Here is a 13,646-nt window from a genome sequence, read left to right as displayed (position 1 = left end):
GACGCACGTGTTCGGGGAGGGAGGTGTGGGGATGCGTGTGTACACTGTCTATATATACCACCGTGGCACAGGCGCCGGAGGAGTCACAGATCAGAGGAGCCGGCAGCCAACAGCACACCCGCAGGTAGGAAATCCACTTTAATTTCCTATCCTAAGGGGCATTTGGCTGGATTTTTTTAGTCCAAGGATGGTCCGTTTGGGTTCACTTTGCAGGTAGATATTCCTCTCCTTGCTAAGGGCTAAATATCTTTTCATAGGGAGAAATCTATCCTCTCTACCCCAAGAGAGGAAAAGTTTCCGCTTCTCCATCTAGCCCCAAAATAAACCAGAGTGCAGCCGGACAGATGCAACAGGAGTTGGAGTGGGCCACCTGCCCAAACCCAGGGGGAAGCTGGTGGGGTGGGTTCCTCTGGGACGGGTGGGATTCTTTTAGGGAATTTGGAAGACGCTGCACCACGACTTTCCCCATTCAGTAGTTCTACCCCCTTTTCCTCTAGCCAGGACTTCACCAGGGTCACCACACAATGTTCCCGGTTTGTGAGCATCCCTTTTTCCTACCCCAAAAAGCATAAAAAGGAGGAAAACTGAGGAGTTTTGTTGCTTTGATTTTTTTTAGGCTCCCCTAAAATACAGGAGTGAATGGCTGAGATGTGAGGAGACAGGGGGAAATGTTTTTCCAGAGTTTTTTTTTGCCTCTAAACAGCTTTTCTCAGCCTCTCAAGCCCACATCTGTGTTTATAGTCGCGCCGTGGCGTCTAATTTCGGCCAATTATGGCCAATTACTTGATTGAGGGGGATCGACAAAAGGAAATGCTTATTTTTCTGAGCATCTGTGGCCAAATGCCCCCCTCCCCAAACCCCTCCACTTCTCCCTAACATCCTCCAAGAAGCCGCCAGCACAAAGCCAGGGTTTGGGGGAGCCGGGGAAGCGTTTTAGCCTGTGCCAGTGGGGGACACTGTTGGACAATATTGCGCTTTTTTTCGGCTGGAAAAAGCTTTGACTCCTTAGACGCTGGCTCCCAGTGGAGCTGGATCCTGGCCAGTAACATCTCTGGATCAGGCCTTGTTTTTGGGCAGTGGGAAAAATGAATTTGGGCTGGTTGAGCTCTGGATGTTGGAAGCAAGGAGCTCCTAAATGTGCTTTGCACGTGGCGGGTGATCCTGACCTGGGTGAGCTAGAGTATCACTGAATTTAAACCCTTGTGAACGTATTTGGGGGTGGATGGCAATCCCATTGCTGGGATAATCCCTGCCATTAACATCTCCTGAGGGACAAGTGGATGGAGCATCCCTAGGGAGAGGCAGGGGAGCATCTTCCCACTGCTTGCGAGCACCCAACCCAAATCACATCAAATCAAGTGAATAAAACCCACCTCAGCAAGCACCTGCTTTCCTTTCCACCTCTTCTCTTCAGGTTATTCATATCCTGCAAGCTCCACTCCATCCTTCCCGCTGCCTCCCAAATCAGCTCTTTCACGTGGCTGCATCTCCCACATCATCCCACCCAGAGCAATAAATAAAAGCCGCTTGTCCTGATGGATAACCAGACACTGCCGTTATCTGAACCACAGGCTGGATTTCTAGAAAAAAACCCTTCTTTCTCCCCAAATATTAATAAGGAGAACTCAACTGGATAGAAAACTCCAGAGGATGCACCCTTGGGGCAGCCCATAGCAGCAGGAAGGTCCCAGAGCTGTTTTGTGGGATGGGGTGGCTGTATCCCTGGGGTGAACTGGTTTAGTTTTCAGGGTGAAAGAGGTAGGTTCATGCCCAGGAGCAGCCTCGGTGTCCGAAGAGCCACAGGGGTGGCTGTGGCGTGACACCAGGGTTGTCACATCCTTTGCTGGGGTTGATGGCATCCTTGGGTGAGAGGGGAGTGGGGCTGGCTGGTGTAGCCCTTGGGAAATAGGGGCCAGGTTTGGTTTCCCTGCAGGGAATAATGAGAGGAAAATGGGGGAAAATAGAAAAGGTGGGAAGAATTGGGAAAAAAATGGTAGGAAAATGGGAAAAAAAAATGGGGAAAATGAGAAAAAATGGGGAAAATGGAAAAAATAGGGAGGAAGTGGTGAAAGAAAGGGGGGGAAAGCGAGCAAAAAGGCATCGTTCTTTTTGTTGTGTGTCTGCGGCTGTGAAACTCAACAAGGGGCTTTGTGCTGTCCGCACCCCTCAAACACCCAAAGGCAGAAGCAAGATACCCTCCTGCCCTCGGCTCCTTCCCTTTTAACGAGCTGCTTTCATTTTTCGATGAGCAAAGGGGGAATTGCTTCCCTCTTTTCCAGCCCTGCTCCGGCCGGTGATGCTGGCAGGGTACCGCATCCCGCCAGCCCGATAGCATCTTTCAATTAACTGGGAAGAAAAGCCGAGCCGTAATCTCAGAGCCTCCTCCACAGCCAGATGTGACCTGCTTTTCCCAGGACATGGCTGATGTCTCCTGGGGACAGGGTCGGGGGTGTGTTTCCACCCCCGCTCGGGCTCCGCCGAACCCCATTTTCGGGCTGAATGATTTTTTGGGGTGTTTGTCCTCTCCTGAGAGCTCTGCCAAGCCTCTGACTCACACCACCAGCCTGATTTAATGAGACTTGACGAAGATTAAGCCTTAATTCCTGCTCCTTATCAGCTTCCCCTTGTACCCTCCAGCAAATGACGACTGGGAGCTGCCAAGGCTCTGTGTCACTGCCCTGCTGGCAGAGACAAAAGGTGGCTGTGGTACCAGTCAGGGACCCCAGCAGATGCTCTGCCTCTGTTGCAAGGAGCAGGGGTGTCCCCCGACTTTGGTGGGGTGGGAAATACTTGAGGACCCCCTGCCCAGGTGCTAAACCTCCCCCCAAGGGCAGCCAGAAATGCTACTGGAGCAACACATGAGTTGCAAAGCCACCATCACCGAGGTCTTCTTCACATCCAAGCATCCTGGTATGGGGGTTTCTGGATGCTGCTGTGGCACAAAGGGACCTCAATGCCACCAAGGGTAGCATCAACTTTCACATCTCCATCCCACTCCTCTCAATCACCTCCATCACGTCCCCTTGCTGCCTTATAAACCTGATGCCATGCAGCACCAGAACCCACTTCCAGGGACTGCAGGGACATCGTGTCACTTTTCCCAGCAGGATGAGGGCAAAGAGAGGGTCAGGAGGAGAAAACCCTCTTGTTTGCAGATGGTCAGAGGCATGCATCGAACGAAATCTCTGGGAAGCAAGAGGGAAGCGCACGGCCTTGGTCACGTCACTTAATTGCAAATGTCATCAAATGTGGATGGGACACAGCAGCTTCTTTGGGAATTGGCTTTGCTGCTTCATGCCAGGTGGGCTCAGACCTGAGCAATCCTTGCCAGCAGCAATGGCCAAACACTCCCAAGACAGGGACAAGGGTGGTAGAACCCTAAAATGTCCAGGAGGGGAAATCAGAGTAGGACATCCTCTCCTGGCTCCGGTGATGCTCGGATAAGGAGCGTCCTGCTTAGGGGACAGCTGAGAACGTGCTGCCCCACCACGTCCACCTGCTAAAATAAACCCCAGCTGGGCCTCCTGCCATCAGATAGCCTGGAAAAAATTAAGCTGGGACATGCTGGATCCATTTTGGGGATGGAGAGGCAGCTGGGCTCCTTTCCCAAAAGGATAATTTTGGCAAGGAGACTGGGAACACATGTTTGTGGAGGGGTGAGGGAGGTCAGGCTGAGAACGGGCACCTTTCAGTGCAGGTGCAGGGCTCGGCGGTGCCAGTGCCATCCTGGGTTGACGGGTTTCCTCTCTCCTGCACCGCAGCCACTGCCGGTGCCGCCATGAGGGCTGTGCTCTGGGATCTGCTGCTGCTCTGCCTCTTCGCCCGGGCACGGGGCGACTGCCGAGGGGACTGTCTGCGCTGCGACCACCTCCTCTACCGGGACAGCTTCGACGTCCTCGTAAGTCCTGCTGGCTTGTCCCTCTCCATACGGGTAACACCCATGGATGCTCTGCCAGCTGCATCCCCACACACAGGGTGGGTGCCCTCCTCCCTGTGCTGGGGTTCAGGTTTGAAGTCTGGGGGAGCTTTGGCTGCCAGCAGGTGCCCAACCTCGAGGAGAAGGTGCCACCTGCCATCACTGTCTCTTCTCCTTGGGCACATACCAGGGACACTATCAGAGAAGATGGTCCCAAGGGAGGATGTAGACCCCAAATCGGCTGCCAGGTCAAGGCTGCGATGACTCAATGACGGTCCCAAGAAGGGTGCAAGCCCTCAAGCATCCTCAGCTTTCCTTCCCCTGTGGCTTGTGGCATTGCTGTCCCCACCTATGCCAAACCCAGCCCTCCCTGAACCCTTTACCCATCCACCAAGGAGGCTTCAAAATCCCCCTCTGAGGCCCATCAAGATGGGACCAGCTTTGCAGACAGACAGATTGGGTATCAGGTACCCCACAGCCCCTCTCATCTTCTTGATTTCCCTCCAACACTGGATGAAAAGAGCCATTAAATAGCATTTTAGGGTTTTTTTTTTTTCCAGCCCCTAATCTTTTCTTTTCCCCTCCACTGAGGCACGGCCATGTCCTGGCCAGCAGCATTTTCTCCCCTCTTGTTCCCACTTCACTCCCACAGGATTACCCATCAACTCCCACCACTGCCTGCTCGCTTATTTATTAGTGATGATAAGTCACAGTAGGTTGAGACGTCCACCTGAAAGGAGACAGCAGTTCAGGAAGCCCCCGGGGCTAGGAAATGTACCCCCAAAACCCAGCAGGGACCAGAGACTTCTGGGGCTTCATGGAGATGCTGGAGCCACACCACTGCCACCTCCTTGCTGGCAAAGCCTTCTGCAATCGTATGTTGCTGCCACCAAGTTCTGGGGCATGACCACCTTGGGTTTACCTGGGGGTTAGTTTGCAGTCTGAAGGCACCAGCATCTCTGCAGGGATCCCACTTCTTGCCTGGTCCTGCTTCTGGAGATGCAATTTGCTCTTCCCTGACCAGTGAGATGGAGAAGAGACAGGATGGTTGGTTGCTCATGGGTCCCATGCAAGGTTCTATCTCAAAACAAGAGTGGTTTGAAACAGAAGCAGAGGAACCTGTGGCCTTTTGAGGTTCAGTTTCAGCTGGAAGAAACGTCGTGGTGGGACTTGATACAATCCTCCACCATTTCCAAAGCAACAGCCAAGGAAGTCCCATCAGTGACAGGTCTGATCCACCCTTCAGAAGCAGAAATATGAGACCCTTTCACAGTTACAGGCACGCCTGCACCACTATCACAGCTGCCAGGGCAGGACAGGGACCGCCTGATGGAGCTGGTCTTCAAGATGTGGATGAGTAACCTACATCCTGGTCCCCAGGGATGGTGCAAACCCACAGTGGCAGCATTAATGCCAACTGAAGGTTGGAAGGAACCGCCCCAGATGGCTTTGGCACTGGATGTGGAAGAGTGCTGGCTGGTGTTTGCTGAGGACTCTCAAAACACTGTGAGCAGAAGTTGTTTCCATGTGAATTAAGAACATGGCATGGTGGCAGCAGATCCTTGGAGGTTCTTGGGGCTGCTTTGTGGATCCATGATGGGACCACCTATGATCTTTGGCCTGATGCCTGAGCTCATTCCTCTTGAAGCCTATTAGCTGGTTCTCATCAGAGCTGTTACCTGCATATGATCCACCGCTTTTCATCTCCAACACAGGGCACTGTCAGGACACTGTCCGTCAGCTGTAGACCCTGCCAAAGCCTTGGAGATGCCAGGACAGGATCTTGGTTTGGTGCAGGATACTCCTGGTGTCTCCACAAGGACTCTAGGAGGTGTCCCAGCATACAAGACTCTTGTCACCACCTCACTTTGGGACAACTACTTATTTTTCCTCTTTGTCTGAAGAGCTTGGCCACCTGCAGGAATGGAACTAGCCAGTTGCTCCAGGGCCATGTGCTTGAGCTGCAGCCCTGAGACACCATGATGGGACTTGCATCACCTCTCACCTGGTGAAGTTAGTGAATCCACAGCACATAAAGTCTTCAAAAGAGTTTTGGTCTTGCAGGTGGCCTGGAGCAATGAGACACATCAACATACTTCAATGTGTAGTCCCCCAGTTGGTCTTAAGCATTTAAAAGAGCTCACCATGAAGCTAATACTTGGATGAAGACACTTCAACATGAGGGAAGATGACCGTTTCCTTCTGGGTCCTCCAGCCCTGGTTTTTTTGGGTATTTAGTTTGGCTCTTCTACGATTTCCTGCTGGACGGTTTCCCCTGGGTGCTGGTTTTGGTGGGTCTGGCCCACTTAGGGCTCTCACCCCACAGTGGTGCCAGGTCCTGTCTTGGTGATGAGATCTCTTGGAAAGGAATGAGACACAAACGTGGTGGGGTGCACCCATGGGTGCTGAGGAAGCCCGGTGCCATCTCATGATGAGGCTGCTCTTGATGGCCTTTGAAGGGAAGTGGCAATCCAGGCAGGTTCCTGGAGGCTGAGAGGGGGTGGATATCCCACCTACCTCCAAGGAAGGCAACAAGGAGGATCTTAGAAGTTGTGGGCTCGTTGGCCTCACCACATTATTTGAGGACGCAGTGGAGCACTTAATTCTGGAAAGCATTCCAGACATCTGAAGGACAAGGAGGTCATCAGGAGCAGACAGCATGGATTTACGAAGGGGAAATCATGCTTGACCAACTTGATAGCTTTCTGCAGTAAGACAACCAGCATGTCTTGACTTTCGTCAGGCTGTGATGTTGTCTTCCATGATATCCTCGTAGACAAGCTGCTGAAGCACAGGGTAGATAAATGGGTGATGAGGTGGACTGAAGCCTGGAGGACTTTAACATCTTCATTAATGACTGGGATGATGCGGCAGATGAACCCTCAGCAATCAGCAGATGATGCAAAGCTGGGAGGTGTGAATGGTAGACTGTGGGGTCATGCTGCTGTCCACAGGAACTTTGCCAGGCTGAAGAAATAGGGCTGGTAGGAGTCTTATCAAGTTCAACGAGGAGAAGAGCAAATCCTGCCCTTGGGAAGGAACAACCCCAGGGATCAGGACATGCCGTGGGCAACTACCAGAGGTCCCTTTCCACCTCAGCCACCCCATGACCCATTGATTTTTGGGGCTTATGCCCAGCTGAAGCACCCAGCAGTGTGGAGCATGGAGTGGTGGGATGGGAGCATGGATGTCCCAGCATGGAGCTGGGACAGGTTGCCCAGAGAAGTCAAGGATGCCTCAACCTTGCGGGTGTTCAAGGCCAGGTTTCATGAGGCTTTGAGCAACCCAGTCCAGTGGAATATATCCCTGGCAGGGGGGTTGGAACTGGATGGGTTTTAAGGTCCCTTCCAACCCAAACCATTCCATGATTCTATGGTAATGCGGAAGTGTGAAATGTGTCCAGTGTGGAGCAGAGCCTGTCAAGGGAGGGTCAGGAGGGGGATGCTGACCAGCTGCCATGGCCCCCCATCATCTCCACCACCACCTCTGGGAGTCCAAGAACAGGTTTGGCAGGGGGGACAACTCATGGAATGAGGCCAAACAAGGGATGATGAGCTGCCAGCATCTTTCCATGAGTTTCTTCCAGCATGGTGCATCGCTGGCTGGGCTGGAAGTTGGGGAGATGTATGAGCACCCAGCATTTGGGGTACACTATCCAGTGTCATCATCGAATCATAGAATCATAGAATATTTTGGATTAGAAGATACCTTAAAGATCGTCTAGTTCCAACCCCCCCTGCCATGGGCAGGGACACCTCCCACTGCATCAGGTTGCTCAAAGTCCCATCCAACCTGGCCTTCAACACTATAGGGAAGGGGCAGCCACAGCTTCTCTGGGTGACCTGGAACCAGGGCCTCCCCACCCTCAGCATGAAGAATTTCTTCCTAATGTCTAATCTAAATCTTCCCCCTTCCAATTTAAAGCCATTAATTACTTAGCTATTAACATTACTGTGTCCTGATGTCCTGGTGGACCAAAATCCATCTGAGACCCATTCCCATGTCTCCTGCACAGATCTGCATCCTGGAGTGCGAAGGTGAAGCCGTGCCGCGGGCCACCTGGGAGCTGTGTGCCTCCGCTGCCAGCCGAGCTGCCCCACGGCCCCGTGACCTCCAGGATGCTGGTGATCCCTGGCACGACGCAGCGGCGGTGCCGGTGATGCCGCTGCAGGTAAGCGAGCTGCTGCGGCGCCGGGAAACGGAAGAAGAAGGTGTCGAAGCAGCACCGGACGCTTTCCCGCCGCCACCCGAGGACATTTCCCGACGGCTCGGCGGTTTCCCAAGAGGGACGCGTGGTTCGTGGCCGGCGCCGACGGCTAAGGGGGTGCAGAAGAGATACGGGGGCTTCATCGGGGTCCGCAAGTCGGCGAGGAAGTGGAACAACCAGAAGAGGTTTAGCGAGTTCCTGAAGCAGTACCTGGGCATGTCACCCCGCTCCAGTGAGTACGACATTCCCGGCGGCATCAGCGAGCACAACGAGATCTAATGGAGACCCGCACCGCCCGGCTAGCTCCGCCATGGCCAAAAAAGTCAACCCTCTTCCCCTCCACACTACATATTGGACCAGGTTGGACCAGATGATCCTTGAGGTCCCTTCCAACCTGGTGTTCCAGGATTCTATGTCCATAGGTGCAAAGTTAAAAAAAAAAAAAAAGAGGGCAAACCAATTGGGAAATGGCTTGGAAAATGCCAGATTGGAGAGCGGGGAGGTATGCTGAGGGCAGCTGCTGGCATCTCGGCATCTGGAGGGTAGGTGGGGAAAGGCCCTTTGCCATAAGACCCCACCTTCCAGGGAGGGTGGGCCAAAGGGGTTTGCCCTAGACATCAAATAGGATGGTTTGGCCCCCTAGAAAAAGGCAGGAAAAATTCAATATGAATTAAGAAAATTTTAAAAATTAAAAAAAATAACAATTTAAATAGATTTTGTTTTAATTTAAAGTTTAAAATATAAAGTCAAATAAATTAAGATAAATTAAATTAAATTAAATTACATTACATTACATTAAATTAAATGTGATAAAGTACAACCTTTTCCTTCTCAAAATCAAAAAAATGCCTCCCCAAACACTCCAGCTTCACATCGCCAGATCCAGTCGCAGGTTAATGCTGCGCTGCTGCTCCCCAAGGATCAGCATCACCCTCATTCCCACTGCTGGCTCGGCACTGGGATGCTTGAGCCCCCAGCCCCACACCAGGATGCTCCCAGTCCTGTACTGGGATGCTCAGAGCCCCCAGCACTGCAGCTGCTGCCGTCCATCCCCGCCCTGCCCCTAGTTCATAATTTGGGACAATTTTAAATACTTTCCCCCTTTCTTTTTCCATTCTTTTTCATTTATTTTTTTAACTCCCGGGTGGCATCTCCCTAAATTCCAGGATGCATTCCCGGCCCTGCAGCCCCCCGGGGTAGAGCCCCTGCTCCCTCCACTCTTGGCTCAGCTCCTTTTTTTATCCTTCTTTTTTCCTTTTTTTCTTCTTTTTTTTTTTTCCCCTGCTTTATTTTCTTTCTTTTTACCTTTTTTTCCCTTTCTTTTCTCTATTTTTTTTGTTGTTATTTTTTTTTATAGCGTTCCGGCACCGCATCCCAGCACCTTCCGCCAGGCACAGGCAAAATTAACCCTGCTCCTGTCCACCCCAGCAGCCTCCATCCTCTCTCTGACGGACCCCAAAGCGCTTCAGACTCGCACGCGTTCAGAAATCATTTTGCTCTTCACTCACTAAGCCAGATTTAAAACCAGGATCCGAGGAATTTCGGCCTCCACCGTCGACGGGAGCGAGATCGCAGGGAGGGGTGGGAGAGGACAGCGGGAGAGTGAGTGGAAATTTGAAAAAAATAAGGGAAAAAAAGGGGGATTTATGCAAAAAATGATTGGAATTTGGGGGGGTTTCTTTGGGTTGGCCACTGTGAATGAGCCACCTTGGATCCAGTGGAAAATCAGCCCCCACTCCACATTCCCAGTGCCTTCCCTGTCCACACTCGGCATCCCTTGGCTGGGGCTTTCGGCTTCCCATGGGATTGATTTCCAACTTTTCGGATGGGGGATGTCAAGGGGCCACGTGCTCTCGTGGCTCCATTCCTGCGTGCCCGACCTCCTGGCTGCCACAGCGGGGACCTCTCCCACCCCAGCGCCCAGAAACCACCTGGAAATGTTGAAGTTTTTAATTTATTTCCCTTTTTTTTTTTTTTAAGTTTTTTTGTTCCTTTTCTTTTTTAAGTGCTTTCCTCCAAGTTTTGTAAAGCCTCCAGGGTTGACTTCTTTGTTCAGCAACACAAACCACGCGCGTGTTTCCGTCGCGTTTCCCCCCCCCGTCCTGGCATGCATCGCCTCCCAGTCCCCGCGCCGGGATGCGGTTTTCTTTCTGTGTCGCTCCCAGGAGGAGAATCGGAACCAGTTGATTCTCCTGCGTAATTTGCTACCAAAAAAAAAGCAGATCCTGGGAGCAACTTCACCCGGGTCTCACCCGCAGTGCTGACCTTCGCTGTTTGTAAAGAAAATTAATACAAGAACCCCTGTGGAAAAAAAAAAAAATAGGATAAAGATAAGAATTCCAAAATCTTGTTCTTTTTAATTGTTTCATACAAAGATTTCTCCATTAAACTTGTACATAGCAAAAGGATTAATAAATTAGTTTACTGTTTCTACGATCTTCTTGCGACTGGCGACCGTCACTTGGGTCAGCACTTGCCGAGCGGATCCCTGCTGCCTTTTCCCACCATGGGAGTGATCGGATCACCCGTCTCAGCCAGGGAATAGTTCAGGTTTTGGGGAAAAAGGGGAGATTTTTGGCAAATTTGCATTTTTTTCCAGAGCGGAGTTGTGATGAATGAAGCTAAATCCCGTTGGTTGCTGATCACAAGTGATCCCCCTGCACTTAGTGCTGGTGAGGGAACACCTGGAATCCTGGATTCAATTCTGGGCCCCTCACTCCAAGAAAGATCTTGAGGGGCTGGAGTGCGTCCGGAGAAGGGGAACGGAGCTGGGGAAGGGTCTGGAGCCCAGGGATTCTGGGAGCAGCTGAGGGACCTGGGGCTGTTTAGCCTGGAGAAGAAGAGGCTGAGGGAGACCTCATCATTCTCTGCAGCTCCCAGAAAGGAGGTTGGAACCAGGTGGGTGTTGGTCTCTTCTCCCAAGTAACAATTGATAGGACAAGAGGAAATGGCCTCAAGTTGCACCAGGGAAGGCTTAGATTAGATATTGGGAACAATTTTTTACTGAAGGAGTGGTGAAGCCCTGGCAGAAGCTGCCCGGGGCAGTGGTGGAGTCTCCATCCCTGGAGAGGCTCAAAATTTGTGTGGCACTGTGAGACATGGTTTAATCGGCACAGTGGTATTGGACTGACAGTTGGACTGGATGAACTTAGAAGTTTTTCCAATCTTAATGATTCTATGTTTTTTGGAATGGCAAAAGTTCCCTCTTGCTGGTCTTTTGGAGAGCTGCAGGGGTGCTGGTCCTGCTGCACACGTGTCCAGCGGGGAAAATGGCACAGATCAGGGGATCATTTCAGTGGGAAAAAAGGATTTTAAAGTTTAAGAGAGAGAAGAGGAATTTCTGCCCAGCTCCATCATTCCCAGAGCCTTTTCCACTGGGATAATGAAGGCTCGAGTGCCGGCAGCACCCCAGGCTCTGCAATCTTGCTGGAAATTCGGGGCTTTGCCTCTCTTGAGGATCTGGGGAGAGAAACCCAAACCATCGCTGGTGCTGTGGGTGATGGCAGAGAGGCATGACGTGCAGGTGCTGTGCCATGGGCTGGCCCCAGTGCCCCCAGTTGGGGCCCAGTTTGCAGATTGGGCTAACACTGGGCTCCAGGCAGAGTGGCAGCTCCAGCTGCTGCTTTTCTCCAATGTGCTGGGATTCGGCAATTAAAAAATTAACTGGGGGAAGGCTTAGCTTAGCAGGAGGGGTTAATGCACCCTTGGTGAGGTTTGAGTGGATATCTGAGCTCTGCTGCGGGACAGGTTTGGTTCAGGCATGGAGCAAACCATAGCCCTGCAGAAACTACAGGAATTGCAGCAGTTCAGTGCTCCCAGAATTCCTTCCCTCTCTCCTTTCCCACACAGGGGAGGCATCACTCCCCTGCACAGCCCCACTCTGTTCTCCATCCCCCCAAATCTTTCCCCTCTCCTCTCCCATCCTTTTTCCTTTTCCAGCTCCTCTTTCACCTCAACGTGCACAAAAAAATAAAATTATCCACAATTATCCACAATTTCTATGTAAAATTATCCATTCTGTACACAAAGGCAACTTCTCTGCTCAATGTTCAACTCACGGTGAGGGCGAGCTCTGGGTGGCAAGCCTGTGATGTCCCCTGATTAAAAACCAGCCAGGCTTAGCACATATTAATGTAGATTCCAGGTTGAAAACGGAATGAATTCAGGGGTTTTTTTTTGAGCGAAAAAAAAAAACACCAAGAAGAAGGAAGCACGGCACCTGCAGCTGGTGGAGCAGCAGCACTGCCAGCACCAGGCAGACACTGCTATCTAGTGGTACCAGGAATGTTTGTGCCAGGGGCTTCCAGAGCTGCTGGTGGGGAACAGCTTTGGAGAAAAGAGAGCCTGTCTCCGTTCTGGCACCTCCAGGACCTGGTCTAGAAAGAAAAAGTAAAGCCTTTGACACCATCTCTCACCAATTTTCTGCTTAAGAAACTGGCTGCCATTGATCGGAACAGGCATAGCCTCTGCTAGGTAAAAACTGTCCGGATGGCTGGGCCCAAGGAGTGGTGGTAAATGGAGCTAAATCCAGTTGGACACTGGTAACACAAGTGGTGGCCCCAGGGTTCAGTACTGGGTCCAGTTGTGTTCAATATCTTTATTAATGATCTGGATGAGGGGGTTGAGTGCAAACTCAGCAAGTTTGTAGATGACACTAAGCTGGGTGGAAGGGTCTATCTGCTGGAGGGCAGGAAGGCTCTGCAGAGGAATCTGGACAGACTGGAGCCATGGGCCAAAGCCAGTGGAGTGGGATTCATCAAGGCCAAGTGCCAGGTCTTTCACTTGGGACACAACAACCCCATGCAGCGCTCCAGGCTTGGGGCAGAGTGGCTGGGAAGCTGCCTGGCAGAGAAGGACCTGGGGGTGTTGGTCAACAGCAGCTGAACATGAGCCAGCAGTGGCCCAGGTGGCCAAGAAGGCCAGCAGCATCCTGGCTTGGAACAGCCATGGTGTGGCCAGCAGGAGCAGGGAAGGGATCATCCCCCTGCACTCAGCACTGATGAGGCCACACCTGGAATCCTGGGTTCAGTTTTGCACCCCTCACTCCAAGAAAGACCTTGAGGGGCTGGAGCCAGCCTGGAGAAGGGGAAAGGAGCTGGGGAAGGGTCTGGAGAACAAGTGTTATGAGAGGTGACTGAGGGACCTGGTGTTGTTTAGCTTTAAGAGAAGAAAGCTGAGAGGGAGATCTCATCATGGTCTACAACTGCCTGAAAGGAGGTTGGAGCAAGGTGGGCGTTGGCCTCTTCTCCCAAGTGACAGCAGGAGCTGCACCAGGGCAGGTTCAGACTGAGTATCAGGAAAAAGTTCTTCACCAAAAAGGGTTCTCAAGCACTGACAGAGGCTGCCCAGGGCAGTCCCCATCCCTGGAGGGGTTTAAAAGACAGGCGGATGAGGTGCTCAGGGACCTGGTTTAGTGCTGGACAGGAAAGGCTGGACTTGATGATCTCAAAAGTCTTTCCCAACCAAAAGATTCTACGATTCTATGACAAGGTGAAGACAGCAAACTACCAGGCAAATTTTCTT

The 13,646-nt window shown here is 51.8% G+C and overlaps 1 protein-coding gene across 2 annotated transcripts; it reads left to right on the top strand.

The window, feature by feature from the left end:
* The first annotated feature begins 70 nt into the window (after positions 1–70).
* PNOC (prepronociceptin) lies at positions 71–10,522 on the top strand. 2 transcript variants are annotated; one of them, XM_009563767.2, is made up of 4 exons: positions 71–124; positions 3,762–3,898; positions 7,932–8,355; positions 9,481–10,522. In XM_009563767.2, the coding sequence occupies exons 2-4, from the start codon at positions 3,779–3,781 to the stop codon at positions 9,528–9,530; spliced, it is 594 nt and encodes a 197-aa protein (XP_009562062.2). In that variant the 5' UTR covers positions 71–124; positions 3,762–3,778; the 3' UTR covers positions 9,531–10,522. The 2 variants fall into 2 exon arrangements, with proteins under 2 accessions (XP_009562062.2, XP_053920100.1); XM_054064125.1 differs by lacking the exon at positions 9,481–10,522 and having other exon boundaries at positions 7,932–9,340.
* The last annotated feature ends 3,124 nt before the right edge of the window (positions 10,523–13,646 follow it).

Source organism: Cuculus canorus, chromosome 3 (genome assembly GCF_017976375.1).
Source record: "Cuculus canorus isolate bCucCan1 chromosome 3, bCucCan1.pri, whole genome shotgun sequence".
Classification (NCBI taxonomy): domain Eukaryota; kingdom Metazoa; phylum Chordata; class Aves; order Cuculiformes; family Cuculidae; genus Cuculus; species Cuculus canorus.
This window is presented reverse-complemented; position numbering and strand designations above follow the sequence as displayed.

Bases quoted from the DNA above. Each gene is read 5' to 3' on its own strand.
- PNOC (XM_009563767.2), top strand. From the start codon at position 3,779: ATGAGGGCTGTGCTCTGGGATCTGCTGCTGCTCTGCCTCTTCGCCCGG. The intron at 3,899-7,931 runs GTAAGTCCTGCT...TCTCCTGCACAG, and splicing joins GGGACAGCTTCGACGTCCTC to ATCTGCATCCTGGAGTGCGA. The intron at 8,356-9,480 runs GTGAGTACGACA...TTTTTTTTATAG, and splicing joins GGGCATGTCACCCCGCTCCA to CGTTCCGGCACCGCATCCCA.